This window comes from Xiphophorus hellerii, chromosome 22 (assembly GCF_003331165.1).
Source record: "Xiphophorus hellerii strain 12219 chromosome 22, Xiphophorus_hellerii-4.1, whole genome shotgun sequence".
Lineage (NCBI taxonomy): Eukaryota > Metazoa > Chordata > Actinopteri > Cyprinodontiformes > Poeciliidae > Xiphophorus > Xiphophorus hellerii.
This window is the reverse complement of record NC_045693.1, coordinates 18,182,856-18,199,146: the sequence shown is the minus strand read 5'-3', so window position 1 is coordinate 18,199,146 and position 16,291 is coordinate 18,182,856. Positions and strand designations below refer to the sequence as shown.

The following is a 16,291-nucleotide window of genomic DNA, read 5'->3' as shown; positions in this document are numbered from 1 at the left end:
CACTTCATCACATCATTACAACAATTCTCCTCCATTATGCCGTTTACAACCATTCTTAAGAACTTTGAGAAGTAGTTTGTATGAGCTCAGCGGATTAGCAGTACCAGCAGGTGTTTGCTGATTGCTGCTGCTGCTAGTCTGGTGGAGCTGAGTGAGGAAGGCTTGAAAAATGCACAAAATTCCTTGAAGAAAATGCATGAAAGAATCACAGCAACACTCCAGGTATATTTTTGATGAGGGAGTAACGCTAAAGCTCAAACAATCCATTTTACATAAAACCCCATCACCCTCATTAAAATGTACTTGATTACTTGAAAACAAGTGTGAGCAGTGGAGAAAGTACTACACAGGAGACTCAACAGGTGCGAAAGAAAACACATTTCACATTGAAGCACAAGATGGGTCGCGGAGTGAAACCGAAGGCTCACAAAATGTGTAGGATGTTTGCTGCAGCTCTACTTTCAGTTTGCTCCAGCAGATTGCATGCAATAGAAGCAGAGCGACAACTCTTGGACCGCTGGTGTCTACAGCGTTAACAACCCTGGGAAGCTCCACCTCCACTACCACCTTCTATGTTAATTTCAGCGTGATCCTTTCACAGAGACTGAGACACAGCGCTCCAGATCAGTGAGTCTCTGCCTGCTGCTTAATATCGATGAGGCTTTGGACAGTCGTTGCGCTCAACCTCTCCTTCTCTCCGGGGGGCTTTTTTTATCTGCTTTGGTGTGTGCGTGCGTGGGTGTGCGTGTGTGTGTGTGTCTTGTCAGTATTATGTCGCAGCTGAGGACGCGCTCCTGACTAAGGATCGTGGATCCAGCTCGCAGAGAGGGTGAAAGCACCTTGCATCCAGTCATGGGAGGTCAGATCACCAGAAATACCTTCTACGGTAAGGACATCTCGCATCACGGTGCAAGAGGCATTCATTAATGGATCACACACTTGGGTTTTGAAGCGCGCCTCAGAACAGAGTGCGTGAAATTTGTAGGCGTTTCTGTCAGCCTGAAATAAAGTCAAAGTATTCAAAGGGCAAGTTTTAGCAGCGTTTGGATTAGTGGAATGGTTTGGAATTATAAAAAATAAAATAAAGTAATGTTTTGTACATTATAGTAGTGTTTTGCAGCATTAACTGTGAAGCCAATGTGGATAGTTTCGTTTTCTTTTTTAAAGTTTTGGATATGAGCTACTAAACACAACAGATTCAAGTTGCTAGATTTCTCCTGTTCTCCTGAATACCATTAGCATATAGCGCTAGTTTTAACTGTGACTTCCACATTAAATACGTAGTTAGTGAATAAAGCTGATTTTTCATTGAAGATATGTTGGTTAAGGTGTTTTCACTATGAATATTCAGAAAATGCAACATATTGGAATTAAATCAGGTTCCAAATGTAGTTAAGTGTTACAGTTTTCAAGATATTAAATCATGTAATGAAAGATGTATTTTACGTTATTTGCATGGGTAATTTTAATCAAATTAAGTTTATTTTTGAAGTTATAGATAAAATGTCAACATACAGAAAACATCACCATTGATCAAGGATATATCTAAGTCCTTATTAATGGTAACTGAGTGCATGTTCAGCAGTTGTTGTTGTTTTTATTGTTGGTCCCAGGTTTCTGAATTTAAGGCCTCAAAGGTGACTATGACTGTCATTATGTTACCTGACAACCAGACTGGGCCTGTAACAAGGTAAATTCCCAGTAGAGTAGCTGGACATGGACCAACTCTTTCTTTCCTGTTGTTGAAGTAACAATACAATAGCAGACAAGGATATTGTTTTGACAAAAAATAAATCAATAAAAATAAATAAATAACTGGTTTCATGACAAGAACTCTGTCATCTCTACCTTTCTCCTCTTTTGGGAAAACAGAAACGGTTTGGTTGTTGTTCACCTGTCAAGATGTGACATTGAGGTGTGGAAAATCATTTAATAATATGCACAATTTATGCACCAGGACGTTAGCAAAGAAAAATGTTGGGGGGTTTTTAACCCATATCATCTTGCGAAATGTTTTTATTTTTTCCATGTTTTGTTTTTAAACGGTTTGGATGTCTTCATCAGATAAGATGCTTAAAAAATTGCTTTCTTGTGCAGCAACATCTGTTGCTTTCTGTTTTAAAAAATGCTAACAGGTGGATCCACTCTCAAGACTTGACAATTCAAGTGTTCACTTTTACTTTTGTTTCTATTGTTTTGAGTGTTCTACTGTTTATTCACCTATTAAATAAGTCTAGGCTGTGGACTTTTGTTCAGACTTCACCTGACTGTTAAACTTCTAAAGTTCTTTGGTCTTAATAACCAAAGCCAAATTTAAGTTTTTATCACGTTACTATTGCCATGAGCCATTTTGTTGACTCGACAGGAACTTGACTCAACTTTTTTGTGTTTAATGAAATATATATCAGATCACAGAAACTAGATTAAAGGCATTGACTTTTTTGTACACTATCACAACCTTAAGATAAGAAAACCAAGTTGTTTTTGTATGTCTCATTTCTCCCTAGTAGTGCCAAAATGTTTATTTTCTCCTACTTTACAGTTTTGTTTCAGCATAACATGGAGTCAGACTACACAAAATGTTTGTGTAAATGAATAAATGAAGGGCCCCTTTATACTTTGTTTTCAAGAAGCACCTCAGGGTGAAGTCACACTACCTTGTAAATTTGCACATTTTTTTTATCCTGCTCACATACTTTAATAAGAAAATCTCAATACCTAGAGACAAATATTCTCTGTTATTTGTTGGTCCTAAAAGTATGACCATTGGAGGAAAATAGCAGTTTATGTAGCATGCATGTTTCTGGACAATGGCAAGAAGGTGGACGGAAGTCATATGGGCACGCAGAGAAGACACTGAATCAGAAAGACATTGTGTCATTTTCTTTGCAGAAGGATATCCGCCTGCCGAACTCGACACCAGAACCTGGTTGAACTATTTCGACAGAGCTCTTTGCGAAGTGTTGTGTGATTGGTCAGAAGTTTGTTGCGGCAGTGTTTAATGCGGAAATACACTCAGACATCAATGTTGATATTTGTCTTAAAGTATCCCTTTTCCACTCTCTCTAAAGGAGACATGAATACTTCTGACCACAACCAACTCAGTGAGGAATTATGAAAATTTGTACAATTGTTCACTAAATAATTGCTATATTTATAAGACTCGCAAATGGTTAATAACTCCTGGATGGAAAATGTAACAGAGTTTGTCTGCAGAAAAGTGTCACGCTTGTTTCGCGATCGTTTCATAAAAGCAAAATGGAGGATACGATTCCTCTGTTTCAATATACGCGAGTCATGACGTGACGTATAATGAAGCAGGAGAGTGTCCCCCTGCTGGTCTACACCATTTTATGAAAGGTGTGTGTGAATGTGAGCGGTCCGCAACCACGTGACTGCATGCCAACTGTTCGGATCAAGTATGTCGGAGCCTTTATACAACATAATCTTGAGTCATGACTGATGAGGTGAGCAGCTACAACCATGGCAACAACTCAAACCAAAAAAAGTGACTCTCATGACAGTGGCTCCCTCTTTAGCTTAGCAATTTAGCACAAGTCAAAAAGAAGATTATTTATATCTTTTGGTCAAAATGCATTACTGACGAATGTTAACTGTGTACACTCTTCCAATAGAGTGTTGTGAAATTTGCCTTTGCATCAGAACATTTGTGTTACTTGGTTGATTCACACAGATTCTTGTTGGTGCGTGAAATTATTTAGTTGAGAAAGCCAGTATTCTTCCACATCTCTGAGGATTTCTATACATGTCTGCAAAATGATAACTTCACAGGCCTCCTTAAGGTTTAAGTATCACACTTGCCCACCTCTTTGGAAGAAGCCCTCGAGCTATGATGTGTTTGCAAAAAGTAAAAAATATACATGCCTTCTGGCTCTCGTGCATTCCTTCCAATGTTTGTCTAGTGGGCCGCGATACTAACGTCAGACCGTGCTAGAACATTTACTCAGGCTTCTTTAAAGATCTCCAGCCTTGGAATAAAATGTACAGAGAGCAGAAGGCCAAATCCCACACACTAAACCTGCTTACTGTCTCTGTACTGTCTGCTTCAATTCATGACAGCAGAGGCAGTCATCTTGTGTGTGACTTTATCCACCTTCTGGCTTTTTATCTCATCTTCGACATGGCATGTTTCAACCATCATGCCAAATGTTCTTGTTATTGTTTACCTTGCATTCCTTCTTAGACTCACTTTGCTGGGAAAAAAATTGTATTTTGCGATATTTTATTTAACTTTTTATTATCTGCTAGATGTTTAGAGTGCAGAAAACTGTCCTTGAGGAAAAAACAATTTCATTTAGCAAAACCTCTGTATTTGATTTCTTTTACTGTATGTTTTGATGTTAATATCAACTAAAACTGGCCAAAATAAATAGAAAATATAGTACAAATAAATCAAATTCTATATATACCAACCTGGGTCAATATAAAAAAAATAATTATTACCTCAGTTCAATAACTACATGTGTCACTCTTGGCAATAAAACTGCAATATCTAATTTCCAAAAGCTGGTCCAATCTTCTTTCCGGAATTGGTTATATTCCATTATAATGGAGAGCTTTCAAGCATAACAGCCTGTTTGAAGTCATGCCACTACACCTGAATTATCCAAACTTTGACTATGAATAAGTATGGGTGGTTGGACAAAATCCTTCAGGATTTGCTGCTGGAGGACAAGATTCACGGTTTCTTCAATTATTGGAAGTTTTCCAGGTCCTGAAGCCCTAGAGTATCACAGTAACAACACCATTTAGGATGGTGTCTGTTAGCTTAATATCATATGGAATACAGATACAAAACACCTTCCTCAAAATCTTAGTCATTTAAATGTGTTTTGGAAAAATGTGAGAAAGTGTATTTTTTCTGTCAGCAGAGTTTGTCTTGTTTTTGTTTGTTTTTTTGTTTTACTTTGAAACAAATCTTGTTGCCATCGTTGCCTCGTCCCTTACTCATTGTTGAATATATCAATCATAAGTGAGGCCTGCAGCTCTGTAGATGCTCTTCTGGGTTAGTTGTGATCTTTTGGATGAATCATCAATGCACTCCCAGTGTAGGTTTGGTTGTGAAGGTTCACTCTGATTCCATATGTTCTTTGCTTCAGAGTAATGCCTCTCATTGTGGTTCGATGCAATCGCAATCCCTCAGAAAGAGCTTAATATCTGGACATGATGTGGTTCTTTCAGACACTCTGGTGTTGTCACACAGGCTCTACTCATAACCTTCCCTGACTGTACATTTCTGCTAGTAATCAGGCCCAGATGGTGCTAGTGAAGCTGAAAAAAATGTGGTTAATCAGTTAATTCACGAATGAACAACAAGGAAAGTAATTTTGTTTTTACATGGGACACCGCTTTGGGCTGCAAACCTTTGTTCTGTCAATAAACAAAATCCATATTTAAAATCAGCTTTTTATATTTACTCTGGTTATCTTTGTCTGACTTTAATTATCTGAAACATTTAACTGCGGCACAAAAGCAAAAACAAAATAAATGCATTATAAGCCAAATACCTTTTCACCACATTGTAGAAATAATACATTGAAATAGGGATAAGACGTAGTAATCTGTGATTAGATAGTTTAGGGTAAAGCTGCACACTATCTGCAGGGAACTGAGATGTTTCTGCTCTGAGATCTCACAGGAAACGCTCCATTTTGTCTTGGGCTTTGTTATTGAATGGGAACACCACAGACCTATTGTGTTTTCCTCAAGACATCACGTCTGACTTGACATCATGACTACAATATGGTTGGAGATTTGTTATGACTTCATTTAAGACCACTGCTGTGCACAAAGCATAATCCTGCATTGTTCTGCAATGACAAGAGCTCGCAAAGAGTTTAACAAATAGACTGCTCTGAACCCAGAACCCTTGGCAGAGTTTCACTCCATTGTGATTCGAATAGAAAGACTCTGCAGAAATGCGTTGACAGAAACTCTCACTTTCCGGCCTTATTCAGCTTATCCTAATTGTTTTTTTGTTTGCCTTTTTGCTTCTGTCAAGTCATACCTTTACTAATAGAACTGACCTGAGGCGGGAAGCGATGGTCACATGTATATTCTCTGGCTTTAACCTTACAAAGTCAACCATGGTGAAGTAAGAATAGCTGCAGTGGATATTTTCTCCTCTCATAGATGAACACAAGCAGCTCCTCCACAGTTTGTCAAGTTTAGGTGTGAAAATGCAATCTGTTCCCGAGTGTGAAGAGGTGTTAATTAGGTTTAAATTATTCATCTCCAACCTTGGCAGATCGTCAAGAGTTTTGTCATATTTTTAAAAACCTTTAAGCGTGACAGGCAGAAACAACTGAAGGATTGTGGCAGATAAACTGTGTCTAATCAAATTAAAAGAAGAAATATGGTACTTATTTTTGTTTCAGTTGAATCAAAAACATTTCTGCTTGACAATTAACGAGAGCCTCAAGTCTGTGAGAAAACACCTCCTCCACTAAACCACATGGCCTTGGTGTTGCGTTTTTAAAAGGAATGTGGAAACAAGAAAGGGGAGAGGTGATATAATGAAAGCAAATCTCTGTGAAAATAGCCTTTTTATGCCTTTGAGCAAAACCTTTATCTGTGGGAACCTCTTTAAAATATGAACGTCAGGCTGGAAACAGTTATTCACATTTTCACATGGGGGGAAAAAAATTCCCAAAAGTCTGACGCATAATATGATTCACTGGGTACCAGTTTGCTTTACTTTGCCCAACAAACCACAAGAAAATGTTTCAAGTAAGAGAGGTTTCTATTTTTTGTATCCTGTCTGGTAACGCAGGTAGCCTGTTCTTAACTACAGTTCACTGGAAAAGTATTCATACCTTCCTTTTTCACTTCATAGGTGGAAGAGAAAGGATATACAGCTCTGAAAAAAAATTAAGAGACCACTTAAATTGATCAGTTTCTCTGATTTTACTTTTCATAGGTGTATGTTTGAGTAAAATGAACATTGTTCTTTTATTCTATGAGCTACTGACAACATGCCTCCAACATTCCAGCAAAAATTTTGTATTTATTTGCAGAAAATGAGAAATGGTCAAAATAACGAAAAAGATGCATATTCATTTACAAACAATAATACTAAAGTTTTAACTCAGGAAGAGTTCAGAAATCAATAGTTGGTGGAAAAACCATGAGATTTTCAACGTGGTTCAGTGCAGTGGGCTCTTAATTTTTTCCAGAGCTGTATATATATATATATATATATATATATATATATATATATATATATAATTTTTTTTACAATTAACATTTTTTTTGTGTTTTTGTGTGTTACAAAAGTGTAACACACATTTTACTGTGTCAGTACCTTATAGAAGCACCTTCCCTTCTGCTATTACACCTGTTAAAGTTAGTTTTATGTATTTAACTGCTTTGCACAGCTACATACTGAAAATCTGTAATTGTGCACCTTTACAAATCAGTCAATGATTTGAAAGTAAAGTCTTTTTAACCAAGCCGGATGTTGCATGAGCTGACATTTTCTCAGAGAAGATGACATGTGACAGCAGCTGTCAGTTTTTATTAATGTGAAATGGTGTGCGGTGAAAGTCTATAATTCAATATTCTAATCTAACGTTTGGCTGTTTTGCTTCAAACCATGCTTGTAGGGAGATTTCGTGCCTCCCCACCTGTTGACAAAACTTTTCCTTCTCTTTGTAGACTCTCTAAATGGACCATTTCCTGCAGCACCCCACCGATTCCACCACAAGCCGAAGCGCTACCCGCCTATCCAACCATGTGGAAATTTGTCCTCCTTCCCTCTGCAGTTCCACCCTAGCACCAAAGGCTCACAGATTATTATGGACCTGTCACAGAGAACCGTCAAGAGACAGGCCAGCTTCTGCAACGCCATTACCTTCAGCAACAGGCCCATTGCTGTTTACGAGCAAGTTCGGCTGAAGGTAAATGTGTTTCTAATAATTGTGCATGGTTTTTGTGTGCCAGTCAGAAGAGACTACGATATCTTTACTATGTCATGTAGTTTCTACACAAATTATTCAGAAAACTGGTCATTCCGATTATGATTTAAAAAATAAATTCTTCTAATCTCCAACTCATTCAACAAGTACGAACTTGTTATTCTTCACCTTTTCTTCATCTCCAGTCTTTGCTCTCCTGTTTTGATTTTCTCTGTTTTCTCTCTGTGCTGTTCTTGTGTGGGCCAAAGCAGCGGCAGCTTAAAACAAGTTTCCACTTCACCTATCAGGCCATCTATGTCTCAAACGCGAGAGAGCAGGGCAAGCACTGCCATATGAGGAACCCCGTTATCTTGAGCCGTACATTCTAAGTAAATAGTGAGTCAAAATAAGACAAAAATCGTTTGCAGGTGATAAACATACCAATGTAACCAGTCTCAGTAGGTTTGAAACACATATGTTGTTTTAAGCAATGCTTGTGGCTTGGCGCAAGGGATGGATATGTAAATCTCTTTCAACCAATAGGACAAGTCAACGGCTTAAGAACCATTTGACCAGACGGGCCAGTAATGAGAGGTTTTTAGGCAAAACTATGGCAAAATAAAAGAATTGCACAAAAACATTAAAATTCAGACAGAAACATACATATGGAAGCCTGAATAACTTATTTAGACTGCTTACCACCAAAAAAAGTTGATTTAAAGGTGAGTTTCATTTAAGGAAATGCAGCAGATTGCATTGGGTCGTTGACCTTACAGCAATCTCTCACACTGAGCTTGCATGTAGTGACAGTGGAGAGCAAAACCCCCCTGTAAAAGCAGAACCTGGCTCAGTACTAGCAGCCAACTGGGGGTTTGAGAAGACAAAACAGATGCACAAAAAGAAAGAGAACTGATGTAGGATTATTTTCCAAGTTCATGAAAGTAAAAAGCAAATAGCAAGAGACGGAGAACGATTAGTTGATATTGACAGCAGCATTAGCTCAGCTGATGCCCTCCTCCAAGAAGGCAACACAGCCAACCAGAACACCAGATAAGGTGTAGCTTCTATGGTGGAAAAAAAACTAATAGAAAACTTAAAGTTACCAGTCGAAATAAAGGCATATAATGCAAATTGGAGAGCAGTAGAAGAAGAGAGTAGTAAAGTGAGGAAAAGTGGTCAGTTTATCCTCCAGCAGCCTCTGCCTATAGTTTTCATCCAAGATCTGTTCTGTCTGCACTCAGGCTGTTTCTCACTGGCACTGTGGTCCATTTCTGAAACCAGCATAGGAGGGAATTTTTCCCTTGGACGGAGAGCAAAGCGTTTGTTGGCAAGAAAGACAACAGATGACAGAGACAACTTATCAGAGTAATTAGAGTTTATTACACAATCACTGACAATGTAAATGTGCAGTGATAAACTAGGGATCACTAAAACTAATGCATGAATAGTAATTTGCCATATTTTGTTGACATTGATCTCATGCATTATTTATAATATTTTATGTTGGAACTTGAAAAAAATTCTTTTACACTGAAAATCTGCAGCCATGCCTACCAGGTGCACTGATTTTCCTACCAGGTGACAAGTTGTGCACACCCAGTGACTGCTGTGATACACAATGGCAGAAATATTTAATAAATCCTAAATATGGCTGGAAGGGACAGAACGGAAGAGGAGTTTATTTAAAACCACTTTAGAACTGTTGATTACTTTCACATCGCAACTACAATCGTTTGCTTTCAGTCTCTGAGAAGTTAATTTTAAGAAATAAAGCTACTCGAACATTAAAAAAATGAATCTGGGGATTTAAAACACACTACTCCAGTGGTTTGCATAATTTTACATAAAAGAGTAGTTTCACTACATTAACAAATTAAAGCCAAATTTCACCAAATTAGGCTTTATTTTGCTGATGTGTTGGTAATGTCAGCAGGTCCCATAAAACCACAGTGTGTATTTCCAGGATGGATGAGACAAAATGAATCATTGAAACGTTTCCAACACTATGTCACAAAATGTAAACATGCCATGTAGGATTTATTTTCATCAATTAGTCACACAGATGCCTAAGTGCAGAGCTCACAACTTTCACAGAGACAGTAAACAAGCTCCCTTCTCTTTGTGGAAGTAAGACTGATTAAATTAAATTAAATTAGTGGGTGATTGTACCTTTAATTGTGGTTGTAATTAGAAATGATGTGTGTGAAATTGTCTAGATATTATAATTTGATTCAAGTAAATTAACTGCTGAGCACCTTGGGTAATATTGATTCATCATCATTTGAGTGGCTGTTAATCCGACGCTATCCACTCTCCAGATAACTAAGAAGCAGTGCTGCTGGAGTGGAGCGCTGCGTCTGGGCTTCACGTCTAAAGACCCGTCACGGATAAATCCAGATAACTTGCCCAAGTACGCCTGCCCTGACCTCGTCTCCCAGAGTGGCTTCTGGGCAAAAGCCCTGCCAGAGGAACTATCTAATGAGGGGAATGTCATATCTTTCTGGGTCGATAAGAAGGGCAGAGTGTTTTACCGTATCAACAACTCCAACCCCATGCTGTTCTTCAGTGGTGTCCATGTTGCTGAACCCGTTTGGGCTCTCATCGATGTCTATGGCCTAACCAGAGGAGTCCAACTGCTTGGTAAGTCATATATTTAGACTCACCTATTTTTTAAGGCAAATGTCCCAATTTGTACTGTCTTTTTTTTTTCTTTTTGACCCTTTGTTTATATCTAAAATGAAAACAAAGTAGACATTTGTGTTTTTCTTGTGATAACTTAAACATGTATAGGGTATTGTTTTTATCATACAGAGCTACAGTCTGTTGTGTACAAATATTACCCTGTACACGATCCTACTGAAGATCAGCAAGAATTTAGCCCATAGTCCCTCTTCATCCTCACTTCCATGATAGCACGGCTATAAACCTCTGCTACCTCTGGAATTTTTTTCCACACCTCATGTTTTTTTGTTGTTGTTTTTTGGGGGGGTTTTAACTTAAGAGATTAAAAGATGGTACATTAAACCACACAGGTTTTTTTTTTTTTTCCCACACCACCAAAATGACCCAATGGAAAAAGATGGTGGGAGATAAGGTAGACTGTTTAGTTGCCACGGTTGTTGGTTTCAGAGCAATTTCCCTGAGGGAGGAATTTCTGAATGTTTAAAATCTATTGTAACAAGTGCCGTTTAAAGGGTCATTACATCAAAGAAATTAAAGGCAAACAGGTCCTTCTCAATTATTAACAGCAGTTGTTCACTACACCAAACCTCCTTAAGTGTGTCCTAGGTATAGATTTAGATGTGTTTATAACATACATTGAAAATATCTCTATTTTCTATGAATAATTCAAAACTAGGCAAAAAATAAGGATAATCATAATCCCCTCAGGATGCTGCTGTAATTATTTTAAATCCTTCCCAAAAATGCAACTGCTTCTCTTTAAAGTTAAGGCTCTGTCAGCACCACTAATAAAAATAGAAGAGGCTCCAGGATTGTGCGATAGTGCTGTTTAACCTCATTTCTTGCAGTGTGGTTGACGGCGTGAAGCATGCTGTCTCATGACGGGCTGTTTGGTATCTGCTGCTGGAGTGCCACTATCTGGGGTTCACTGGCCTCATGGTGCTGTCCAGCCCAAAGCTGTTGCAGAAGAACAAGAGCAGTGTATTCTTCCAAGAAGACAGTCGAGAAAAGACATGATGTCATGTTGTGACATGTATGCCATGTTTTTTGGAACAAAGTCAGACTGCTGGAATGTCTCACTCTTAGTGATTATCAGGCGTTTAAATAAAAGACATGTCTTGTCACCAAATGATGTGCCATAATTAGGGGCGTACTTCCTTCTTACAAGCTGAGGCGATATTGGGTGCGTGGGAATGACGAAGAAGAGAGTTTAAGAGGATTTTGTGGGTGTCAAAGCAACTTAAACTAAGTTTTAAATAATTTCTGTTTAGTGTTTATCAGTTCAATTCAGCTTCCAGTAGTCTTAAGTATTTTAAATACTGGTCTTGAGAAATGTAGTGTTTTTAAAAACCTGACATATGGGACATTTGCCAACTTTGAAGCTTTTTTAGTAGTCAATCTGTTGATTTATTTTTTGGACCTAGTAGACATGTGCACAGGCATACACAGCCTCCAGGGCTGATCGGTGATTTCCAAGTTTCCCAGTTGGAATTCCCACTTCAAGGGAAATTCTTGTTAAATTTCCATCTCCTGTCCTGGAAAGTCCAACCTCCTTAAAGATGCGCCGTCATTTGACCCAATGTTGTCAGGCAACTCGATGAACAGTCAACACTACTTAAAAACTACATACATTCTTACTTCAAACTATGAGTCTTAAGCAGAAATGGGAAAAAAAATCATTAAGCTTAAAGCGCACACCTACATATAGTGCTTATAATAAAAGCTTAGACCAATTTCATTAGACAAAATCACACCAAGTGATCAACTAGACAGCAGTTCCTGAGACAGACTTCCCTTTGGCAAGAAAAAAACATGACCGCGAGATCGCATTACACCCTTAAGTGTAGCAAAGCAGTTTATGTTTTTTGTTTTCCAGTTTAACTTGAGGTTCTTTGTAGTATCCATGTGAGTGTTGCCAAAAGTTTTAGTCCTTTTGTTTTCTACACTATTATGCCTAAATTAATTGCCTTCATCCAACTTTGCTCCTTAAAATCTGATCTCCTAGATACATTCCTGCTCCAACACCTCTAGAGTATCCCTGAATTACAACTTCAGTATGTTGTCAAGTTCGGCAGAGGCCTGAAAATCAACCATTCATTTTCTTTATTTCAGTTGTGTTGAACAAGTCAAATATCAGAAACACACAGGAGATCAGCTCTTTGGCATTGGAGTTGTACACCCCTTGCTTAGATTGAGAAACAACTCCCATTCATGCACACCCCTACACTACAGGCATACATTAAGCTCACTAATGAGATGATATAGTATTGCATGATTTCAAAACCTTCGTTTATGTTGATCTAATTAACTCTCAGATGGTCTAATTATAGGCTTTTGTGTCTCTAAACCTAATTACACCATTAACTATTACTTGAGAATTTTTTCAAGTTTTACAGTTCAGTCAGAACTTTCTCAAGAATATACTTTATTCAGCCTGCCTGTGAATGAGGCCATCTGCTAAAATCCTGTTGTTTCAATACTGATTTTCCCACATTAATCGCCTTTATCTGCACAATGATGGGATAAGCTGAGAAGCTTAGCTCCTCAGTTTAAAGATCAATTGGCTATTAGCTTTTCTTTATATTCTAAGAGCGTCACTACTCGCCACTTTCGTATCTCAAAGAGCCCAGCACTGTCCTAGGAGTTGGCGCCTGTTCGGCAAACACTTATCTTCTGAAATACTGGTGGACATGTCAAAGTCGGGTTTTGCAAACCAGCACGTATTTTCACTTAACGACAGATTGCTTTATGATTCCTAATGATGCTTGCACTAGAGTCTGAAATGTAAGCTGCAACAGCGGATAGACTCAGCCAAATTTCACCTGTTGTTGGCTCGTTATCAGACAAGCGGCCAAGGTAGAAATTGTAGATCTCTGGCAGTTTGTTACTTTTTCTTTAGTTCCAAATGGAGCGTGGAGATGTGAAAAAGGCAGGAGAGCACAGAATGACTTGACTGTGTGACCTTGATTTGGCTTTTAAGATAAATGTGCAAGACAGTAAAAAAAAAAAAGGCAACATTTGCGGTGAGACAAGCCTGTTGATTTTGGCTATATGTACTGCTGAGTAAGTGGTTTAATGTTCTTTAAGAGGTTTAAGTCTATTAAAGCAGCTTCCAGCAATTCTGCTCAGGCAGGAAAGTATACTTATCTCCAAGAGTCTTCCTCTGCTCCAGTGGGAGAATTTTATGAGAGTACTCTGCCAGATTAACACAGAAAGACAATTGTTTCCCACACAGTTTCAGTGTACATATAATGGTTAATGTAGCCTTAAAGTGCATTTTCAGTTTGAGGGGGTGTTCAGACCCAACGACGACTTCAGTCATGATGGCTTTACTTCTCACAAAGAAACGCAGACAACAGTGAAACACTTTACAAGTTCCCTTTCTGAAGACAACATGCAGATGTTTCATTTCTTTACCGGGAATGTATTAAAGGAAAATATGCTCTTTTGATGGAGCATCATTGAAGTGTAAGCATGCAATATGTGCTATAGACATGTAATGGTACAGATAGATCACAAGGTAAGATGATGCAAGATATATCATTGAATAAATAGACACATGAGCTCAACTTCAAATATATTTATTGTTTTAATATGTTATTCAGGTTATTCGACCTTTAGATGGATGCAAAATGCTATGTTTTCAAGAGTTTCAACAATTCCTAATTAGTCATGTAAATATATAAAACATACTTCTTTACAAATGTTGACTGTGAATGCTTACCTCAGCATTGGGTACATCTGTGCTTGCTGCAATATGTTTTGTGTTGAGATGGTATTTTAGGCCTGAATAGCTTTATGCCTTTTTGCACAACTTGCGCAAAACAATAGTTTTTCCAGCGTTCCATTAGATGTTTTTTTGAAACAAAAGTAAACCCCCAGTGCGCCAACAAAAGCTGCATTGTCGTCCATCGTTGTTGCTTTCAGATGTTGCTTGTGCATCAGATTTACAGACGAAGTAAACGTTTACAAATCAGAAATGAAATTTTTTTTAAAAATCTACTATGAGTGCAAAATTATCTAGTCCAGGTTCATATATTGTAGTTTTTAAGTTTTTCTCATTTTAAGGTGGTCGTAACAAAAATAACATTAAAATGCAGTTTTTGTGCTTGCAGAAATAAAATGAAGGCATTATAAATCAAAAACTGCATGCTAAACTAGTGCAAAACTTTTGTTTGAGCAGTCTATGCAGTTCAAATTTTGAAACGGAGTCAATGAAAGTATTATAGATCTTGAACTCAAGATAATCAAATGCAACCCTAATTGCTGCTACGGCTGGTCTGAAGGAGCTGAGTGGGGGAGTCACAGGTCAGCGGTGCCTCTGTGATGCCAAGCTTGCTTGGAGACTGCAGCACCAACAAAGAGATTTGTTGAAATTGATGACACTTTGAGGAAGCAATCGCTTAGTAACTACCACTAAAGGAGACATAATGACAGTCCTCAATCTAACTGTGTCAGTGAATTGGAGAAACGGCAATTTAGTATAGGTTTTCTTACAGATCTCCTCAAAATGGTTTCACTGACTGACATCTTTCAGTCTCAGTAATATTTCTGATTTAAAGATGTTTTCAATTTGGCAGCAGTAACCTATTAGTTTGCTGTGTCATTTTCTGTTAGTATTTTTTATAATTGTGTAGTTTGTCTGGTTAAACCATGCTGTGTAATTCATCAATGCCATCACCCATCAGATCTGTTACACTTCCCAGTAAGTGTCCTTCTGCCAAACAGCTTTGCTGCAACCAGGTCTCATTCTGATCTTGAAACCTTTTCAGGTGCACTGCTCTTTTCCTCTATACTGTTGTTGAGGGAGAGCAGTGTAGTAGCTAGCCACCCATGCCAGGAGTCAAAGGTGACCCCAGGATAAGTGAGATTGCTGAAAGAAAGCTGAGATGGTGTTGCATAAGAGAGGAAGCTAAATTAATCTGCTGAAATCAAACTGAGCCTCGGGGTTGTCCACGGCAACAATGCTGCCCATGCAATTTCATGAAGATCTGTTACATCACCACGGTCGCTGTGCTCACACAACTATCAATACATACTAAAGTGCCCTTTTTGAGGTTGCTGCTGTGAAGAATTCCCCGGCTGGGACACATTAGTCCTGAGAAGGGCTTATAAAGGGTTTCCTCAAGTGTATGACAAGACTCTTGCTGCAGAGCTGTTATGCAGGCATTCATTGTCAACTGGGTTTTTACAGATGTCTCAGTTTACCATGTTTTTCAGGACCTTTTCTGCATCTAAATCATTCTAGCTTTTATCTGGTATTGGTTGAAGTATTTCAGCTTACCACAAAATTATCTCCAGAAAGTTACTGAAAAACAACTTATTTCTGTTTCAAGTTTGCAGTATGCAGGCGAGGGAAAGCTTGAAGTTCGATTTATGTCCTTTAATCGGACACTGATCACTGGACACCCTCACTATTTTTGGATTTTTGAACTGTTAGATGTTCATGGCAGAGATTCACAAAGTTATTGGAAACATTCCTCTTAGATTTAGGTTTGTATTTATATGATGGCATTCAGCTGTTGCTGCAGATTTATCTGCACACTCATAATGCAAATCAGTCATTCCTACACATTGCAAAAGTGCTTTGCTAGATTAATCTGGAGTACAATAAAGTGTTTGTCATTTTAAACAAACCAGAGTGAAATAATCCGAGTATTAACATCTGGTGCTTACATCCAATATGTTTTTTC

The 16,291-nt window shown here is 38.2% G+C and overlaps 1 protein-coding gene across 2 annotated transcripts in view; it reads left to right on the top strand.

The window, feature by feature from the left end:
- The first annotated feature begins 493 nt into the window (after positions 1-493).
- The window catches only part of LOC116713304 (E3 ubiquitin-protein ligase NEURL1-like), a 35,226-nt gene continuing 19,428 nt past the window's right edge, over positions 494-16,291 (top strand). The window contains exons 1-4 of one of the 2 annotated variants that reach the window (XM_032553423.1): positions 494-627; positions 768-886; positions 7,678-7,919; positions 10,235-10,556. In XM_032553423.1, the coding sequence (XP_032409314.1) occupies positions 853-886; positions 7,678-7,919; positions 10,235-10,556 (598 nt within the window). In that variant the 5' untranslated portion in view covers positions 494-627; positions 768-852. Of the gene's footprint in view, positions 887-7,677; positions 7,920-10,234; positions 10,557-16,291 lie in introns of both variants that reach the window. The other variant, XM_032553422.1, reaches the window with a different exon arrangement.